We start from the raw sequence: 19,987 nt of genomic DNA, 5'->3' as shown, positions 1-19,987 counted from the left end.
CCACGTGTGCAAAAGGGAGATTAAAAATAGCAGGTAAATAAAAGCGAAGGGATGGAAGAACAGGAGGGAGATCAAAGCCTTATTATCTGGCGTGTAAACAGCCCCCCAGAGCCTCCTGGGCCTGGAATGTAAACAGCCCAGTTCCCTTCTTATTTGTCCTTTGCTCAGAGCAGTGACAGTCAGGATCCTGGGCCTCTGGAGGGGTCTGGGAAGCAGCAACCCCTTTTTGCTAGAATTATTTATTCGCATGCCCTTGGTACCTCACAGCCCTGAGTGAGCTGAGGGCCCCCTTATGCTAAGTTCTGCAGCTAGTCTCTGCCCCTTGTTACTCACACGGGGAGCCGGGGGGTGGGGGTTGGATCTCCCACAGGTGGCTAGAAGGCAGCATGGGCAAGTGGGAGCAGTTCCCAGCAGCGGGGCGCCCAGGCTTGTCCCAGCAGCGTGGGAGTAGCCAGCTAAACTGGACCCTTTGGAGCCTGACACCTTGACCCCAGCAGTAAGCACACAAAGCCAGACCTTGCTGCTTCGTAGAGGGGCACGACGGGGACTCTGAGAGGGGGAGACGGGGCTGTTTCCCATGGGCCAGATTGGGAACGGGGCTGCGGAGACTTTCCCCTCCAGGGTAATGGCCTGACTCCAGACCAGGTCAGTAAAGGTAAAGGGTAAAGGCCTGCACTGGAGGTGGAAGGTTTGCCATTTTCTCCCCAGCCCACTGTGCCAGCCAGGTGCCCCAGATCGTGGGCATGGGGAAGGCTCAGCGTGTGACCCTCATGCCTCCTTTGCAGGCCTGGCTCCGGCTCTACGGCTACCTCCCGCAGTCCAGCCGGCAGATGTCCACCATGCGCTCGGCGCAGATCCTGGCCTCCGCGCTCTCCGAGATGCAGAGGTTCTATGGGATCACGGTGACGGGTGTCCTGGATGAGGAGACCAAGCTGTAAGCGTGTGAAAGGGGGAGGAGTTAACTCCCTGCCACTCCCCTCCCACCCAGGCCTTGGGACGCTCCCAGGAGACACTGGCTGGACAATCCGGCACGTCGGGGTGGGAGGGCCAGCCGAAGGCAGCAGAACAGGGCCCCAGGGTGCTGGAGGAGGGCGATGGAGGAGACAGAGCTGTCCTCCTCCCGTTACAGCCCCAAAGGGCCCCCAGCTCCCCACACCCTTTCATCTCCCCAACCATAAGCACCGCCTGACTCTCCCCAGTGCCAGGCACTCTCAGATGGGTGGGACTTGGGAACCTGTCTGGTGCCCCCCACATCTAGCTTCACACTGGGCTTCCCAGAGCCTAGGGTCTGGTCTCCTGCTGGGTGTTGAGCCCCCCCCGCCCCCCCCAGCCAGTGGTCCTGCTCCACCCCCTTGTGAGGCTGCCAGACACGCGGTGTCCGAGCCCTAGCACGAGCCCCACTCTCTCAGTCCTCACTCGGTGGCTGCTGTGCTCGGCTTCCCCCAGGTGGATGAAGCGGCCCCGCTGCGGTGTCCCGGATCAGTTTGGAGTCCAGATCAAAGCCAACATGCGGCGGAAGCGGTACGCACTCACCGGGCGGCGCTGGAGCCAAACCCACCTGACCTTCAGGTATCGGCGCTCGGCCCGCTGGGCCTTGGCTTAGAGAGCCCTGCGTCCCCGCTCGTGCCCTGCGTCCCCACTCGTGCCCTGCGTCCCCACTCGTGCAGCGCCGGAGGCTGCTCGGCCTGCCAGGCTGCTAGGGCCAAATGCGGGATGCAGCAGGGGCAAACGGCTCGTCACCCAGGGCCTGACCCTCACTTACTCTAGTTTTACAAGGGTGTCATTCCATTGTCGTTAGTGGGCAACATAGGGAGCGGAGGAGGGTCATGCCCAGGGCACAACCCCCGGGTGGGGCAGCAGGGCTCGGGACCGGATCTGCTCTGCAGAGGGGCTGGGCTCCAGCAGCCACGCATCAGTCTACCTGGGGCATTATTTCAGCTGAGCAGCACGTGCAGCAGACGGCCCATTGTCCGGGCCTTGCTGCAAAACAAGCCCACCCCACCCCACCCCAGGCTCAGCGCTCGGTGCTAAACAGCTGCCATGTCTGCCTGCTCCGGTGCCGTGCCGCTGTTACCTAACGAGCGGCCTTGAGTTCTGCAGTGTGTAACTCGCCTCGGGGCGAGCGCCTCGGCGGGTGGGAGTGGATGCAGCTCTGCTGGCCGCCCTGGAGGTTGCCCATAGGCTGGCCCTGCAACAGCGCCATCGGCTCCCCTTCTTGGGATGGGGTTCTGCCGCTCGCGTGGCTCCCACCCCCCTCTGTCTCCCAGTCGGGAGAGGATGGTTATAAAACATGGGGCAGTGCTGTTAAAGAGATCCCGGGGCAGTAAAATGAAATTGGCCAGTAAAGGGATGCCTCAGGCCCTTTGCCAAGGGACCAACAAGACTCAAAGATGAGAGCCCCTAGGGAAGGGCAGGGCCCAGCAGTCAGGGTATCATAAACCTTGATGTAACCCACTGGCCCAGTGTCTGTGTCCCTCCCCCTGCCCTACCCCGTATGGCTGATCCAGAGAGAACTCCCTGCTCCTCTGCTGTGCACAGGGGATTTGGGGGCTTGCTCCTTCCCCACTGAAGCCAATGGGACATTTGCCATTGACGTCAGTGGAAGCAGGCTCCGGCCCCCAGTGCTTAGCTAGGTCTGCGCATTGGAGCTGGAGATCCTGGCGTCAGTCCCTGCTGGAGAAAGGTTTGGATTATAATATGTTCTAATACATGAGTAATGCCCCGTGAAACCATTTTTGGGTGGGATGTGAGCTTTCCCCCTGCAGGGTTCGCAGCCCAGATGTTGCTGCATGGGGTTAGTGCCAGAGAGCAAAACTGACCTGAAACCAAAGTGAAACTAACTTGTCTGGTCCTTCTCCTGTCCCAGTTTCTCATGCCTCACAAGCAATCCCACGCTCACTCACCCCCCAACCCCCTGGTTTTGTGCCTCCAGCATCCAGAACTACACGGATAAGCTGGGGTGGTACCACTCGTACGAGGCCATTCGCCGAGCCTTCCGGGTGTGGGAGCAGGCAACACCCCTTGTCTTCCAAGAGGTCCCCTACGATGACATTAGGCACAAGAGGAGGAAGGAGGCCGACATCATGGTGCTCTTCGCCTCCGGTTTCCACGGAGACAGCTCCCCCTTCGACGGCGTGGGGGGCTTCCTGGCCCATGCATATTTCCCTGGCCCCGGGATGGGAGGGGACACGCACTTTGACTCGGACGAGCCCTGGACACTGGAGAACACCGACGTGTCTGGTGAGACTGGCTGGCACCTTGGGAAGGCTGGTGACTGGGGCGGAGAGGGGGGAAAGGGACTTAGTGTGGGGAGGGTGAGTCCCAGGTGGAATCCAGAAGGTTAAGAGATCACTGTGGGCTACAAGTGCGTACATGGGGAAGAGATTTCCAGCAGTAACCATCTCTTTAACCTAGCAGGAAAAGGCATAACAAGAAGCTGAAGCTAGACACTGTCAGGCTGGAATAAGGGGCAAGTTTTTAAGTGAGGGTAATTAGCCATTGGAACAGTGTACCTAGAAGGGTCGTGGATTCTCCATCAGTTGAAGTCTTTAATTCAAGGTGGGATATGTGCCTAAAAGACCTGCTCTAGCTCAACCATGAGTTATGGGCTTGAGTCTGGACTCACTGGGTAGGGTTCTCTGGCCTGCATTCTGCAGGAGGCAGGCTGGATGATCACAGCAGTCCCTTCTGGCTCTAGCAGTTAAGGCCGAGTTGAGTTTTACTCTGGTGGGACCATGGCTGGCAAGGCAGGAGGCAGCTGTCTCTTGCCCCCCGGCGTGGGCACGACGCAGCGTGAGTTGAAGGCTGAAGGGGTTGCCAATGCGTTGGGTACACTGTCCAGCGTGAGTTGACTTGGCATGGTGAGTTGTCGTGATCCCAAACACAGCCCCCTCTGGCGCATGGTCAGGGAGAACCGTGGGAGAGGTACTGGCGGGCCTAGATCATGGACAAAGAGCCCCGCGCTTGGCACAGGGAGGCCTGGGGGGAAAGGAAATGATTGCTAATCCCTTGGGTAGTGGGCTGCAGGAGACCCAGGGTTGGTGGATGTCTTGGGGTCTCTCCACTCTGCTGGGGGCAGTCCCTGAGCTCACCGCTTGGCTCCCGTCCGTGTCTGACAGCGCATTTCTCCCTTCCAGGCAACAATCTTTTCCTGGTGGCCATCCACGAGCTGGGGCACTCGCTGGGGCTGGAGCACTCCAGCAATCCAAGCGCCATCATGGCCCCCTTCTACCAGTGGATGGACACGGAGAACTTCCAGCTGCCCGAAGATGACCTCAAGGGCATCCAGCAGCTGTACGGTGAGTGGGGTCCCAGGCTCAGGCATGGGGGCTGGGCAGGGCGTGGAGCTTGGCCAGCCCAGCCCAGGTGTGTGTGTTGGGAAGTAGTGACAGGCAGGATCAAAGTCCCTTCCCCTCAGCAAAGCATTAACCTTAAGCTGCTGCTGTTAACCCCTTCGTTGCTGCTGAGCCACTGGTTTTCTGCGCAGCATGGATCCAGGCAATGAGGCAGGTGCCCCTCCGCCCCTTCCTCAGACTTGCCCCCGGATCCCCAGAACCTGCTCTACAGCTCGAGCCGTCCAGAGCAGCCTCCCGGTATCTGCCTGGAAGTGGCTGTCCCCCATGGCCCGGGTCCCTTCCCCTCGCTCCAGACTCCTGTCGCACCCTACCGAGAGGGTAGCTGTAGGGAGGACATCGCCATGGGCGTGGAGCATGGGGTTGGGGCTTCTTGCCCAGCGTTGCCTGTCCTTGCCCTTTGGGAACTGGACTGGAGTCCGGGAGCTGGCAGAGGGGCTAGGGAGACAGAGAAATGCTGCTCTGTCCCTTTCGCACCAGACAGTAAGGAGTTAATGATTTGTCATTCCGCCCCCAAGCCGGGGGTGTTTCCAGGCACACAGCTGTAACATGTGGGGAACATCAGTCCCCAGTCACAATAAAATCTAGGCACTACCCTGTCTAGCGGGTACCCTGCCCTGCTCGGGTTGTGTCATAGGCCCTGTACTGCTGAGAGCGATTCCCCTGTAGCCGTAGTGGCAGGGGCCTGTCCTTTTGGAGTCATGAGTGTCGAGATCTCACCCCACTGACTCCATGTAGCCCACAAAGTTGGGGGCACGGTATGGTGAGGCCCAGGTGCCTGCAGATTTGTACCAACACAGCTGGTCCTGTCCAGCCCTGCCCAGCCGGGTTAGACATTTGGGAGTGATTTCTCACTGCCCCCTCCTCTTTCCCAGGTGCCCCTGATGGGCAGCCCCAGCCCACCCGGCCCCTCCCTACGGTGACTCCCCGCGGCCCTGGAAAGCCAGACCACAGACCCCCCAAGCCACCTCCCCCCGGTAAACCAGATCGGCCCCCGAAACCAGGCAACCCGGACCGGCCCAGAACCACCGACCGGCCCGACCAGTACGGGCCCAACATCTGTGATGGGGAGTTCGACACCGTGGCTGTGCTGCGCGGGGAAATGTTTGTGTTTAAGGTACCAAGCACCGTTTCTCCATCCTCCCCTCTGCCTCCCTCCTCCCTCCATTCCCCCGTCCCTTCCCAGTGTCTGGTTATGGGACCAGGCACTGGCGGGCCACTTGCCCCCCTGCTGCCCCCTTCCCCGGCTGCCTGAGGTCCCCTCCCCCGGGTCTGCACCCCACTGTGCTCCTCTGCCCTCGGCCTGCGGAGGATGGAGGTGAGGAGACCTGCCCTGGGCCGTCCCAACCAGCCCTACGAGTGAATCCTGCTGCTCAGCCGAGCCCGGGGCCTGGCTCCCCACTCGCATGGGCTGGGCAGGCTGTTTCCCTGGACTGTGCTGAGCTTCAAGCCTGGTGGCCTCCTGTCTTAAAGGGCCGATGGTTCTGGAGGGTTCGCCATAACCGGGTGCTGGACAACTACCCCATGCCCATCGGGCACTTCTGGAGGGGCCTCCCCGGGGACATCGACGCCGCCTACGAGAGGCACGACGGCAAGTTCGTGTTCTTCAAAGGTGAGAGACCCGGGGAGGGGCAGGGGCTTTCTTGGAATGCAGAGCTGGAGAGAGGGAGCGATCACTGCTCCCAGAGCTCGGCAGACTTACCCCACCCCCTGGCCAGTGCCCCTTAGTCCTGACCCACATCCCCTGCCCCCTGCTGTCCCAGCCCTGGGCTCCCCTCCCCCCTGGCCAGTGCCCCTTAGTCCTGCCCCACAGCGCCTGCCCCCTGCTGTCCCAGGCCTGGGCTCCCACCCCCTCGGCCAGTGCCCCTCAGTCCTGACCCACATCCCCTGCCCCCTGCTGTCCCAGCCCTGGGCTCCCCTCCCCCTTGGCCAGTGCCCCTCAGTCCTCCCCCACATCTCCTGTCCCCTGCTATCCCAGCCCTGGGCTCCCCTCCCCCTTGCCCTGTGCCCCTCAGTCCTGACCCACATCCCCTGCCCCCTGCTGTCCCAGCCCTGGGCTCCCCTCCCCCTTGGCCAGTGCCCCTCAGTCCTCCCCCACATCTCAGGTCCCCTGCTATCCCAGTCCTGGGCTCCCCTCCCCCTTGCCCTGTGCCCCTCAGTCCTGACCCACATTCCCTGGCCCCTTCTGTCCCAGCCCTGGGCTCCCCACCCTCTCGGCCAGTGCCCCACAGCCCTGCCTCCTGCATCCCAGCCCTGGACTCCCCACCCCCTCGGCCAGTGCCCCTCAGGCCTGACCCACATCGCCTGGCCCCTTCTGTCCCAGCCCTGGGCTCCCCACCCCCTCAGCCAGTGCCCCACAGCCCCTGCCCCCTGCTATCCCAGCCCCAGGCTCCCCTCCCTGCCCCCTCAGCCAGTGCCCCCAGTGCTGACCCTGCTATCCCAGCCCTGCGCTCCCACACAGCGCAGCCAATGCCGGGGCAAAGGCTCAGGGCATGGGGACAGCGCCCAGCTTAGCCTGGAGGAGCTTTGGCCCCGGCTGGGTGAGGAGGAGCCCGGGGGGGTCGGCAGTGCAGCAGCGGGATGGTGCCCAGCAGGGGTGCGACTGCTGAGAGAGGCTGCGTCTCAGAGGGAGAACGAGGCCGGGTGCTGGGACACGGGTGCTGAGCTTAGCCCAAGTGGTTTCTCGGCACCATAGCAGCACATGGTCCCAGGTGCCTGGCCAGGAGGGCCCTTGGGCTCCAGCGTGCTGGGCTGGGTTTGGTGACTTGTCTCCTACATGCCACGTGGTCCATGGCCCTCCCACCATCTCAGCTTCCCCTTCCTTTCCCAGGGGATCGGTACTGGCTCTTCCGAGAGGCAAACCTGGAGCCCGGGTACCCGCAGCCCCTCACCAGCTACGGGCAGGGCATCCCCTACGACAGGATCGACACTGCCATCTGGTGGGAGCCCACAGGACACACCTTCTTCTTCCGCGGGGACAGGTGGGTTGGCCCAGCTTGAGTGGGGGGCGCCAATGGGCCATGCGGGAGGGTAGGGCTTCCCGTGGTCTAGGGGTCAGAGCAGGGGCCTGGCTGTGGGGACCCCTGGCTTCTATTTCCAGCTCTGCCACTGGGCATCCTTGGACCACGCTCTGTGCCTCAGTTTCTCCATCTGTCACATGGGGACAATGGGGGGCACCCCCGATGGGATGCACTGAGTGTTGTTTATCATCCTGCTCCTCCCAGCCCCGCATGTACCCTCCCGAGCACTGACCCTTCTGCCACTTCTCCCGAGAGACTTTTCTGCAGCCCTGTGAATTTCTCCGGGTGTGGGCCCCGGGCCCCAGCTGCCTCCTCCCCTTCACTTGGGGTGGCAGCCCTTCCCCAAGCTACCTGCAGGGGAGGGGGGATGTTGGAGCCGGGGTGGGAAACAGGAAATGGGAGGGGGGAGGGGAGAGTTTTAAAGACAAGCCTCAGAAACCCGTCCTTGCCTTTGCCCTCCGGGAAGACAGAGTGCAAGCGGGAGATGTTGGCGCATCACGGCTCCCTCTGCTGCTGACCCCCCGCCAGTCCCCCAGCATCTCCCTATCCCGCAGCACTGCGGGACTCAAACCTATGGTGGGGGGGTATCTGTGTGCCGCTCCAACCTGCTCGCTGTGGGCAGGATCCAGCGATCTTAGGGCATTGCGGCTGACGCACGGGTCTGGGAGGCTGGGTTCTAGTCCCAGTTCTGCCACTGACTTTGGCAAGGCACTGCCTAGCTCTGTGCCTCAGTTTCCCCTCCCCGTGAAATGAGGGTGGTGCTCCTACTCCTTCCGTGTCGGCACCTGGTTGGACGGGGATGGGGGGGGCCGGCAGGAGTATCCCCCCCCACGCTTCCTGCGATCTAAGCAGGCGGGACGCCCCCTGCTGGTTCTAAGCCAGGGACGGCGCTGCCCTAGCCGTGCTCCAGCCTACCTGAGCCCTTTCGGGCAGGGGGGCTGCAGGGTGGGGGGCGGACACCTTTGAGCTGCCTGGGTGCCATCTGCTCACAGGGGCATCTCTTCTGCAGGTACTGGCGCTTTAAGGAGGAGACCCACTCCGCGGATCCCGGCTACCCGAAGCTGATCACCGTGTGGGTGGGAATCCCTGCCACGCCCAAGGGGGCCTTCCTGAGCTCAGATGCCTGTGAGTGAGATGCTAGAGCCCTCCTGCGGGAGCCAGCTACCCCCTCTGTAGGAACCCCCTCGCCAGCAGGGAAATCACTCAGCACTGCCCACCGGCTCCTGGATTAGACTCGGCGGGGCAGACCCACAGCTGACGATCTGGCGTGGGCACTCCAAGGATAACAATGATCACTGCCCCTTATGGCTCTTTCAGAAGGGGGGGGGTGTTGCAATTTTGGCTGCAAAGATTACAGTGAGCAAAGCAGGGAGAGTCCCTTTCATCTCTGTATCTCTAACCTCCTAGCCCCTCGGCATCACCCCCTTCTGGCTAGGGCGTGGGAACCAGATGGGCACAGGCCACTCTGAGAACTTGGTCAGTTCCTTGTCTCTGTACCCTGCCCCCTCTTCCCTCTCTCTCTGCCCTGCTTTGTATTATTATTGGTTCCCCCCCCCCGCCCCCGGCTCTCTAAGGCTTTGAGAAGCAGCTGATGAGCTTGTTCAACTGCCCACCCAATCCTCCTGTGGAACCCACGGCAGATTGCAGTCTTCTGCTTGCCCTTGATCCCGTGTCGGCCTCTTGGCCTTTGTGCTTCTGACTCCTTTCCCTGTGTTCGCGCTGGGGCTGCTGCTTTTTGGCCTGGCTGCTGCCTGTTATACACCTGGCTCCCCAAGGGTTACCTGGCTCCTGGTACCAAAGGGTCACCGTAGCAGCAACATTGCACTGAGCTGGGTGCAGCGGGTGCGGGAATGGAGACTGGTGTCATCCCCTGAGCTTGCAGAGGGCACGGGACTTGTTCTCTCACCCCAGCAGAGCGCCTCGTTTGGAGTTACAGGAAGTCCAATTTCCTCTGCTCCGTTTCCTGGTCGCTGGCTCTGCCTAATGCCCATCTTCTGTTCTGTTCAGCAGGGCGCTAAGTCACTAAGCTCCCCCGGGGCAGTGCTAAAGCAAAGGGAATTGTTTGTCCCTGGCGGGGAACAGACTCCCAGCAGGATGTTGCGAACAAAGTGCTCGTTCATACAGCATGTAGTGGGATTCTGGATCCAGGGACTGATAGGGTCAGCTCCTGGGACTGGGTTTTAAAAAGGAGGGTGCTGAGTAATTAAATGATCAATTATATTTGCACTAGGAGAAATTGACTCTCATGCTTCAGGGCATCAGCCCATCACTGCAAGGGTCAGGAAGGAAACCCCCCTCAAAGCACATCCTTCAGCATTGCACAATTAGCCAGGTGCATTATCACCGGCTTTATTCTCCTTGCTCTGAAGCATCAGTTATTGGCTACCACCAGAGGCGAGGATACCAGACAAGTGGGCTGATCAGATGTGGCAGCAGGCAGAATACCAGATGAGGGGGCAAGGCAGGGTGGGGTAGCAGAGAGGGTGTTTCTGGGGTGTGGCTGAGTGGTTAGCGGATCAGGTGGCGCTAACCTATTTCATTGGCTCCCTTCCAGCGTACACGTATTTCTACAAAGGCACCAAGTACTGGAAGTTCGACAACGAGCGGTTGAAGACCGAGCCGGGGTACCCCAAGTCCATCCTGCGGGACTTCATGGGCTGCCACGAGGCACTGGTGCCGGACCCCGACCCCGGGCACCGATGGCCTGACCTGGACAGACCTCCCTTCAACCCGGACGGCAGGGGCACAGGCGATGACCGGGAGGGGGACGAAGGGGAGGCCGAAGCACGCCCCGGCGACCGAGAGGAGCAGGAGGAGGAGGAGGAGGAGGAGGACTACGGCGGCCCCACCCGGGGCAACGGCAACGACGTGGACATCGTGGTGCAGATAGACAAGTACACGCGGACCATGAGCATCGTCATGGTGATGGTGCCCCTGGTGCTGCTGCTTTGCGTTCTGGGCCTCATCTACGCCATCATCCAGATGCACAGGAAGGGGGCCCCTCGGATGCTGCTCTACTGCAAACGCTCCTTGCAGGAGTGGGTCTGATCCTGGACCACCCCCCCCCGCCCATCCTGAGCCCCACCCACCCCCCGATCCTCCTCTCCCACCACCATGGTGCTAACAAAGAAGCTTGAGAAGACGAAGCCCCAAGAGCCTTTCCCAGACTACCTTACACCAAGATTTTGCACATTGAGTTGAATGCGCTCGGCCAGGCCTGCTTCCCCCTCGAGCATGTAGGAGACACCCCAGCACAGACTCCTCCTCCTCCGTGCCGACAGCCACCCCCTGCCCTTCCCGTGCCTGGATCAAGGCCGCCTATGGCCCCCTCCCTGCTGGGGGAGAGGGGGGTTGCTCCCAGTGTTCCCGCTGGGCGAGGGAGACCATTTCCGTGCTCTGCAGCCCCGATCTCTCGTCACTACAGGGCTGGCACTGGGGAGCAGCCGTTTGCTGCGGGCCCCCATCTCTGCTTCACAGAAGCACCTGGGCTCCAAGCACCGAGCCCCCCATGGGAGGGGACGGCTGGGTGGGTTTCCCTTATGGCCCTCCTGGGCCATGGGGGTCTCCCCCCCCATCCTCAGACGCCACCTCCCTCGGCTGTGTTCTCGGCTCGGCACCCAGCCGCAGGCCTGGAGGGGCAGAACTCGAAATGCTTCTTCAGCTTGGCTCTTCCCCCAGGACTCAGCCCTCCTGGATGTTTCCCTTTGGGGCCCATCCACACGTCGTGCTTGTGTTGTCTGTGCCCCTCTGTGCTGCGTCCTGGCTGGGCCCATGGAGCAGCGGGAGGGGATCCTGGTCTGGGTGGTTCACCCCTGGTCTGGTCATTCCCAGGGGGGATACGTCCTCCAGCCCGAGGGAAGGGAAGCCTTTTCCCAGCTGGCTCCTTGGCTCATCCGAGGTGGTGTGGCTCCGATGTCTGTTTCAGGGAGAGCCCCCGCAGCTCCCCTCCCCGTCTCCTCGCGTCAGTGGTCTTCGCAGCCCTGCTCCTCCCCGGATCAGGTGGGCCAGCCACTCAGTGCACTGCCCTGGGGGAGTGGGGTGCCATATCCCCAGCCCCTCTTCTCACTCGCCTGGTTTGAACATCTAGTGGCAGGTTTTCCCCACAAGCAGCGCGCTGGCGGCAGGGCCCAGGGGAGATGGCCTCTTCCAGGAGCTGCTGCCCATGGCCACCCTTGGGCTGTGGATATCTGCTTTCCCCTGCTTTTCAATGCCAAGCTCCAGAAAGGGGAGGGCAGTGGGGTAGTGAGGGTGCACGTACCAGCTGGAGAACTGGATTCCAATCCTGGCTCAGGTCACAGGTGACATGAGTTTAACGGCCTCAGCCTTGTGTCTAGCAAGGATTTTTAACATGGACTGACCAGGATTATACATCTGTTTAGGCGGGGCCCTGTGGCTAGAGTAGCTGGGGGGGCTGCAGGGCAGGACGGAGGGGCATTGGCTGAGCTGGATGGGAGCCCAGAACTGGAATAGCGGGGGGGCTGCAGGGTATTGGCAGAGCTGAAGGTGCAAGAGAAGCCTGGTTCTGGCGGCTGCTGCTGAGTATCCAGGCACTGGTTGGTTTCCGAGGCGTGCTGAGCTGGGCTTTCTGGCCCAGGCAGATGGGGTGGAGGTGACATCACTGCGTTTATTTCCTGTTTAACTGTTTGCAGCTGGGAAACAAGGGGGGTAAGGAGCCTAAAGATAGCAGAGGTCTCTGGAACCTGCCCTGGGAAGGCTGGCCAGGAGCCGAGGGCCTGTGCTTTCTCCCAGCCCCAGCGTGACGCTGTTTGGTTCCCATCAGGGCCTCCGTCCATTGGGAAGAGGCTCTTACGATGGAAGTCACCCTGTAGCTGCTTTTCATCCGCTTCCTTCTCCCCCGCACACCCACTTCCGAAACAAACCACAGCCTCCGGGGCCTGTGGGAAATGGGGCTGGGAAAGCAGCAAGCTCCGCCGCCCAGCCCCCACTGCCCCAGAGAAGTACGGGTGATCAGAGCCCCACCGGTGCTCTCGCCTGAGAGCGCCATGCTCGGGGGGCGAGCCGCTCTGGGCAGGGGTGCAGGGGGGGATGTGCAGCTTAGAAACTCTACCAAATAAAAGCATTTGTGGGAGCCGAGGGACAGCCAGACACGGGCTTGCAGCTTGGGTGGAACAAAGCTCTGGCCATTGCAGAGCTCTTCAGTCTCTGGAGATGGGGCAGCAAGCCAGGAGAGACGCCTTCCCAGTTTGGTCAGCAGCCTGGCAAACCCCAGATTAGCAGACACTACAGGTTCCTTGTAACTGCACCACTGAATTCGACTAGAGGTTGTGGCCTTATCAGGAACATCTCTTCCTGGAGAGCTGGGATCCACCAGGAAAGGTTGCGTATCAGGAACAAGGGGGCTCTGAACACCCAACCCCAGTGAGTGCAGCTGAGACCTTTTCGCCTTTCTGCTGATCTGGAGGGCAGCACCCGCTCTGCAGATCCTGCCCGCTCCTCCATTCTTGCACCAGACGTGCTGGCTTTCCCCTGCATGGGGAAATTGTCCCAGCACTGCTGATGGGCGCAAGGTGGAGAAACGGGTGGGATTTCCAGTGGGTCCCTGATGCCTGTACTCTGGGCCAGAACCGGCCTGGCCAAATCTGCCTTTTTTCATGGTTGAGTAAAATAGTGGTGGTTTTGTTATCATGGTCAAGGATCAGCAAGTAACATTTGTGTCTGGGCTAGGCCATTTCCATGGCAGCTTTGCACAGGCGAATGGGTTGCGTCTAGGCAGAGGGGATCGGGGTTTGCTACAGGGATGAATTGGCAGCTTGGGCTAAAGATTAAGAGCCAGCTCCTCACTGGCTGGAAATCAGCGTCTCTCCATTGACTTGGATGAGAGCCTCCGCTGGCGTAAATGGATGTGGCGTCACTGAAGTCAATGGAGTAGATCCCCAGTTGGTGTAAACCAGTAAAGCCCCGTTGGCTTCAGTGGAGCGATGCCAGTTTAGACCCGCTGAGGATCAGTCAGCGGAACCACTTGCTCTCTGTCGCCCCAGGGTGCTGCTCCCCTGTGGGCACCTCAGATGATATTGCAAAGGCAGGCATTTCTCCCAGGACATGGAGCTGCCGGGTGAGATTGTTCTCAGCCCTCGGGATCGGGGGGGGGGGGGGGGGAGTATCGCTGGAGTCCCCAGGAGCTTGGATCCCTAGAGCAGTCCTTGCTCAGTTCCCCTCCACCTACCCCCCTCCATGGGAAAGCCCGGGCTCCCAGCTTCCCCGTCAGCGACCATGTGGTCACCTTTGTCTGGAAAAAGCCTTTTGTTGGTTCCAGCCGCTTGTCTTTCCCAGTTGGAGCGTTCCCAGCATTGATCAGCCAAAGCCATTCCCCTCTTCGAGCCCATCTGGAAGCTGGAGCTGGGCCGGGGCCAGGCACTCGCAGAACCCTTGGCTTTAATGAACGGAAAATTGTTCCATTTTTAAGCGCACAGGTGTGTGCTGGAGAAAGTGCATTTTGGGCCAGGGCTGGCCCAGAGCCCAGCTGCCCCTTCGCTCTGCCTGGAGGCAGGACTCCACGCCCTGCCTTCCTGGAGGCGGCTTGGCTCCCCCGGAGCAGCGTCCCCCCCAGTGCATGTGCCCCAGGGGAGCCTTTCACCTCGCTGACCCTGCTGATGGGACCCTGCAGGGGTGAGCTCACCATGGCATGAGACTGCTGGGCCCCTCCACGCCGACCCCTGCTCCGGAAGGGCCCCAGAGCGACGTCTAGCTCAGTCACGCAGTGCTAGCAAGGCAGGCCGGGGTTAGGTTCCCAAGGCTGTCAGGCCCTGAGCCTCAGAGGAATTTAGGTGCCTAACTTCCAGGATCTGGGCCTCAGCTCCACCAGGCCCCACTGAATGTGAGCCTGAGGCTCCCTAGCAGGGCACAGGGCACCAATGCTTGAGGTAGTGAGCCCCCCCATTCCCTAGGTAGGCTGCCTCTGAGAGGGGCTGTTCCTGTGGCCTGACGGCTCTCCCCACCCCATGTCGCTCTCTGTCCCTGCATCTCGTCCATGCCCCCGTCAGCACGGGGGAAGGGGACCGGATCGGAGGGTAACTAACCCTGAGCACCTCGGCTCTGTGCCGGCAGGTGTGGCGGGGAACTGGGGCCCCGGCAGTAGCGCGAGAGGCCGTGTCCCACGGGCATGGGGGCTCATGGTGACATCCCGCCAGGCCCTGCCCTATCCCTTGTGGTGTCTGTCTGTGTCTCTCTCTCGTGTGTGCACGTGTGTTTGGTTTTTTTTTTAATGTCCATGCTGGTCATGTTTAACTGCTACACAATAAATCCTACCAAACCAGCCGTGGGCCGCTGTCTCGTGCGTCCCCTGCCCCGGCCCCCTCCCCGGCCTGCCCTTAGCATGAGTCCATTTAGCCCAGGAGCAGTTTGCTGCAGTTCCACTCACTTGCCTCTTGCTGCACCCCTCTGCCCTGGGGCCTGCGGTGGCCCAGCCCTGCCCTGGTGCTGAGCACCTGCTGCTCCATTTCAGCAGGTTCCTGGGTGCTCTGCAACTTACAGGGTGAGGGCCCTGGCTGGGGGGGGGGCACTGGAGCAGATGCCGAGCCTGAGTTGGGCAGGACCAGGCATGGAGATAGTAACAGTCCACCCTGCCTTGGAGCTGCAGAGCCTTGGGCTGGCCCTGGGCACCAGGCCTCCCTCACAATCGGGGCGGGGATGAGGTTAGGACTGGGCCCCGGGGCTCGGGGAGAGCTGCTGCTGACAGCTATTGTACAGCAAATACCCCTCTGTCTCCTTCATCCTAACTCATGGCACCCAAGCTGCCCCTCCGGCCTTTGAATACTTTCCTGAAGGAGCCAGTCTTTGCATCACTAGCATGGGAGCCGTGTGCATGGACAGCGGGGGCCTCTCTCTAAGGCTGTCTTCTCCTGCCCTCTGACGAACCAGGAGTCATCGCCGGCGCTGGTCCGGCCATGGGGATGGAGGCTAGCAAGGGTGGGTCTCTAGCTTGAACTTCCCTTGCAAGAAAAACCTCCAAGGAAGAGCTTGGCCCTGGAGCCCCTTCTCCAGGAAGTCGCGTCAGGCGCAGCACAGACCTGGCTGGCTACATTTTGGTATCTGGGGAGCAGGCACTCAGTGGAACAACGAGGCTGTGAGAAAAGGTGGCTTGCCTTGTTTCGGCAGCTTTCAGGCAAGGAGGTAGTGAGGTCCCAGCAAGCTGGGCAGGGGAACAGGGGTGATGAGGTGGGTGCGGAGGTGGGCTGAAAACTCCAGGTTTTAACTTTCTGAGGGCCTGTTTGCACTGCTTGATACCCCTGGGAGCTGCATACATACCAGCCCTCAGGAGTGTAAAAGGATGATGGCACCCACCCCTCCCCCTTCCCCGCTAGCCCAGTTTGCCTTCCAGTCCATGCCCTTAGCTCTGCCAGTGGCCCCCAGTCCTGGCCTGCAGAACCCCTGTCTCCTGGGCTGGGACCTCACACCCAGCTCTGCCAGTCCTCTCAGTCCTGGCCAGCTCTGGGCTTTCCCCTATAGTTCTGACACTCTCCTTCCATTTTTCACAGGCTGTCCTCTGACCCCAGCTCCTCCAGTGCACCTGAAGCGTCCCTGACCGCCTGCCCCCATTCCAGTCCCGGGAGCCCCCACCCAGTGCCCCTGCAGCACCATCCCCCTTCCAGTCCCAAGGCACCTCCTCCCCTCCCCTCCCCACCAGTGCCCAGCATCTGATGCTCCTCCAGCCCACCAGTCCCTGACATTCCTGGGCTGAGCTCTCAGCATCTTCCAACCCCTAGCAAGCCAGCTGCCGCAGTCCCATTTCCCTGTGCCATCCTCCTCGCCCAGCAGAGCCAGGGAGCAGCTGGAGGTGGCATGACCACAGCACCTTATCGGCAATTGCTTCGTTTACTTGGCTGGGGAGGGCCTTTGTTTTCCAGCCTGTGAGATTGCTGAGCAGGTTTAAAGCCAACATAAGCTGCTATCAAAGGGGCCATGGAATGTGGAGTAAACACAAGGCTGGGTTTCATTGCCCTTTCCTGGCGTTATCATAATCCCAGGCTTGCTGCAGCGAAGGTGGCAAACACCCAGGGGAGAGGGGCTTCTGTGGGGCAAGCTTTGAATGCTGTCCTGGCTTGGCAGCTAGGAGAGCATTGCCTGCAGCAGGCCAGCCCCTCTCCATCGGCTGCAGGGGCTTTGGGACAGGGCCTGTCAGCGGGCATCTGCTGCCTGAATCTTCTAACAATGGGTGAGCCAGTCCAGCTGGGAAGTGGGCAGAAGAGGGGAATGTTTTACAAGACAATAAAAGACTGGTTTTGCCCGGCGTTCAGCCTCCTGTGATCTCTGACCCTGGGTGATCATTGGTACGGAGGTGGTGGGCATCGGTATGAGAACCTGGCTCAAGGGGAGCTGGAATCAGGCCCGCTGGCCCAGCAAGGCCCCACCACCACCACTACCAATAGAAAGACCCTTCTAATGCATCTGGCCATGTGTGTGATGCTGCAGACAGGGACCCCAATCCTGCTGCTGGGCACCACAAGACACACCCATTGCCGTCAAAGGCAGAGCTCCATGTGGAGCAGCTGCAGGAGTCCTCAGCGAGGCAGGCACATGATGCGTCCTGCCAGACCCCACCCTGCAGCGGTCGTCCCAAACCTGGACGCATGAGACCGGATCATGCCCAGACTGGGTCAGAGCAATGGTCCCTCTAGTCCAGTAGCCCGTTTCCGATGGTCCCCAGCACTAGCTTCAGAGACAGCTGTAAGAGCTCCCATAATGCAGTCTAGGGAGGTGTCTTCCTGACTCCTGTCAGCTGGAGGTTAACATGCCCTGAATCATGAGGGTTTCTAGCCCTGCTAAATGTCTGGTACTAGCTAATGTACCTCTGGATGTTCCTAGCCATATAAATGTCTATGATTATTATGAATCGTGCTAATGTCTTAGCTTTGGTAATATCCTGTAGCACCGAGTTCCACAGTTTAATTATGCCTTGCATTTAAAACATCTCCCCCCACACACCCAAACAAACCCTGGCTTTTAATGCCATTGATTGGCCCCTCCTCCTACTTTTATGAGAAAGGGTAAATAGACGCTCAGGGTGGATCTGCCCTGATAACCCTTATCATCCTCTTCGCCTTGCACAGCTGTGGAGGTTACTGAGAGGGGGATATAGTCGCCACAGGAGATGTGTGTTTGTATAAGGCCCAGCCCTATAATTATTGCACTGCTACTTGGCTGCTCTGGCCTTGGGCAGGGTGGCAATAATCCCAATATTGGCCCGGTGTCGGTAAACACAGGGGCTGAGCTAGGACAGTGCAGGGCCAAAAAGGTGGGAATCTTGCCCTGGTTCTCAACCCTAGCACAACTGGCCTGAAGACTGGTGCCAAGGCAAAAGGCTCCAGCATGCTCCACGTGCCAGATGGCCCTGGACAAAAGACCTCGCTGCACCCCATGTTCCTTTGCCCCCTGAAAGCCCAGGGTGCTGGAGTTCAAGACCGAGAGCTTGCTGGCCGGGAAACAGCTGGCCCTGGATTCACAGAGCAAATGGTTTTTCTGGCGGGTGTTGATGTCACCGCAGACCTCAGTCCCAGCCCACAGACAGAATAATCCACTGCCTCCCCTCAGCATTTGTTCCCGCTCCCCTCCCCGCCCGCCTCTGCTGAGATCCTTGCGCTTCCCACAGCCGGGCTTTGGAAGCAGATCCGAGCAGTCCTCGCATTCTGCAACAGGAGAGGATCAGCTGCACAGCCCTGGCCTCAGAGGCAACTGACAACAACAGACTTTCCTTTCATGGGGCTGCAGCCGCCGGCCTGATGTTCCTCTTCCCTGCTGCTTGGGCAGAAAGGCCTTTTTGTTATCCGCAGCAGTCCCTGTTCTCACTGAGCCGGCGCGCCAGAGGGCCTGGCCCTGGCTGGCTCTGGCTAATGCCTGGGCATTTGTTTAGTTTAAGAGGGCAAGGTTCGGCGTGAAGGGCCAACTGAGCCCCCCCTTGCACTGTGCCCAGCCGGATGCCCTGATGCTAGCACCAGTCCACGGTGCTGCTCGTGACCCTTCTGACAGCCACAGGCCAGGAGTGGCTTGCCGTCCTCTCTGCAAGGTCGGCTCCTTCCCAGGGGACGGCCGGTGCAGCAGACTGCGCTCGGCCACCGCATGGGTTGGATTTGTGGCACCTGGCTCGGGCCCCTGTGGCGCGAAGGGGCCTGATCCTTGGCTCATGCCACGGGAGACAATGAAGCCACTCCTGATCTACACCAGCGTGGGGGAGCAGAGTCAGGCCCTGGGCTGGACTCTGGGGTATGTTCTCTTCTCCCTGGCAAAGGCGGCACGCTGCTCCATGGCACCTCAGGGACCAGCTGGGGAGATGGAGGTTCTGGGATGCGAACTTCACGGCCATTAGGACTAAGGCCAGGCGTGAGGGGCTGGGCAGCTGCTCAGTCCTGAGCGAGTGCCTGTGGGAATTAGGAGCCTGCTTCTGTTGGAGCCAGTGTGGGCAAACACAAGGTGAGTGCTTTAGCCCATTAGGGACCCCGGAACAGAACAGCACTTCCGGAGCACAGGGCAGACGTTCCCCAGCTCAACCCCCCACCCACTGCACCTGGGGCAGCAGCCACCTGTAAGTGACTTGCCGCAGGAGTCCATGCAGAGTTGGGAGTGGAGCTCGAGGAGGGGTTCCTGGCTCCCAGCCCTCTGCTCCGCCCACTACCCCATACCGTCTCTGTAACACGGGCAGGCTGGTTGGCCTGCTGCTGCATCCTGGGAGATGATGGGCCCCAGGTGTGACTGGGGTGGGGCAGGATCTGGGTCCTTGGTCCAGGCTCTGCTCAGCCTGCATGCAGTTGAGTGGGTTCCTCCACCCCAACCAGCCCACCCTGGTAGGGAGGCTGGGCCTCGGAGGCTGGGGAGACACTCCCACCCCACCTTCTTCTCCTTGCAACAAGTTCCCTGGAAATCCCAGCTCAGCCGTGAAGTATTTGGCCACCTGCCAACCTGCTGGGAGTTAATCACATTCCATTCACAACACTGCTCCATCCAACACCCCCCGCCCCCCCCCACACACACTGACCTCATTCACTTCCTCTCCTATCAAACCCCCCCCCCCAAATCTCCCATAATGCATGGGCTGCCTTGTCTGACCTCCAGCCAATTACACCATTTGATGGAGGCACTTAATGGCCTCACAGGCCTCTGGTCAGGGAGGCGGTGGGAGCGGGGGAGGAGTTGATTCTCGCGAGGGTTCATGCGTGGGATACATGGAGCTATTCCTCTCGGCTCCCTTGGCCGGGGACTTAGCGCTGACTCAAATGAGGTATCAGAAATGTGCTATTCGAGGCCAGGATCCCAACACACAGCGGGGCCAATGCACCTGAATCCTGACCTGCTGCACGCCGAGTCAGTAGCTGTCTCACACGGCCAAATAGCCACTGGAGTGTATATGGTGGTCACGGCATGCATCTCACATGTGATGTAGAATCATAGAATCTCAGGGTTGGAAGGGACCTCAGGAGGTCATCTAGTCCAACCCCCTACTCAAAGCAGGACCAATCCCCAATTTTTGCCCCATATCCCTAAATGGCCCCCTCAAGGATTGAACTCACAACCCTGGGTTTAGCAGGCCAAAGCTCAAACCACTGAGCTATCCCTCCTCCCCATCCCGAAAGGTCACAGAGTCCAGTCTCCCTGCCTTCACAGCAG

The 19,987-nt window shown here is 60.5% G+C and overlaps 1 protein-coding gene across 1 annotated transcript in view; it reads left to right on the top strand.

Annotated features, from left to right (window-relative positions):
• The window catches only part of MMP15 (matrix metallopeptidase 15), a 29,265-nt gene extending 12,645 nt beyond the window's left edge, over positions 1 to 16,620 (top strand). The window contains exons 2-10 of the mRNA XM_048870863.2: positions 786 to 934; positions 1,447 to 1,569; positions 2,933 to 3,240; positions 4,137 to 4,298; positions 5,228 to 5,469; positions 5,826 to 5,964; positions 7,183 to 7,333; positions 8,382 to 8,497; positions 9,927 to 16,620. Coding sequence (XP_048726820.2) covers positions 786 to 934; positions 1,447 to 1,569; positions 2,933 to 3,240; positions 4,137 to 4,298; positions 5,228 to 5,469; positions 5,826 to 5,964; positions 7,183 to 7,333; positions 8,382 to 8,497; positions 9,927 to 10,420 — 1,884 coding nt within the window. The 3' untranslated portion in view covers positions 10,421 to 16,620. The remainder of the gene's footprint in view (positions 1 to 785; positions 935 to 1,446; positions 1,570 to 2,932; positions 3,241 to 4,136; positions 4,299 to 5,227; positions 5,470 to 5,825; positions 5,965 to 7,182; positions 7,334 to 8,381; positions 8,498 to 9,926) is intronic.
• Positions 16,621 to 19,987: the final 3,367 nt, after the last annotated feature.

Source organism: Caretta caretta, chromosome 12 (genome assembly GCF_965140235.1).
Source record: "Caretta caretta isolate rCarCar2 chromosome 12, rCarCar1.hap1, whole genome shotgun sequence".
Taxonomy (NCBI): domain Eukaryota; kingdom Metazoa; phylum Chordata; order Testudines; family Cheloniidae; genus Caretta; species Caretta caretta.
The sequence above is the reverse complement of the archived record's forward strand: the minus strand, read 5'-3'. Positions and strand labels throughout refer to the sequence as shown.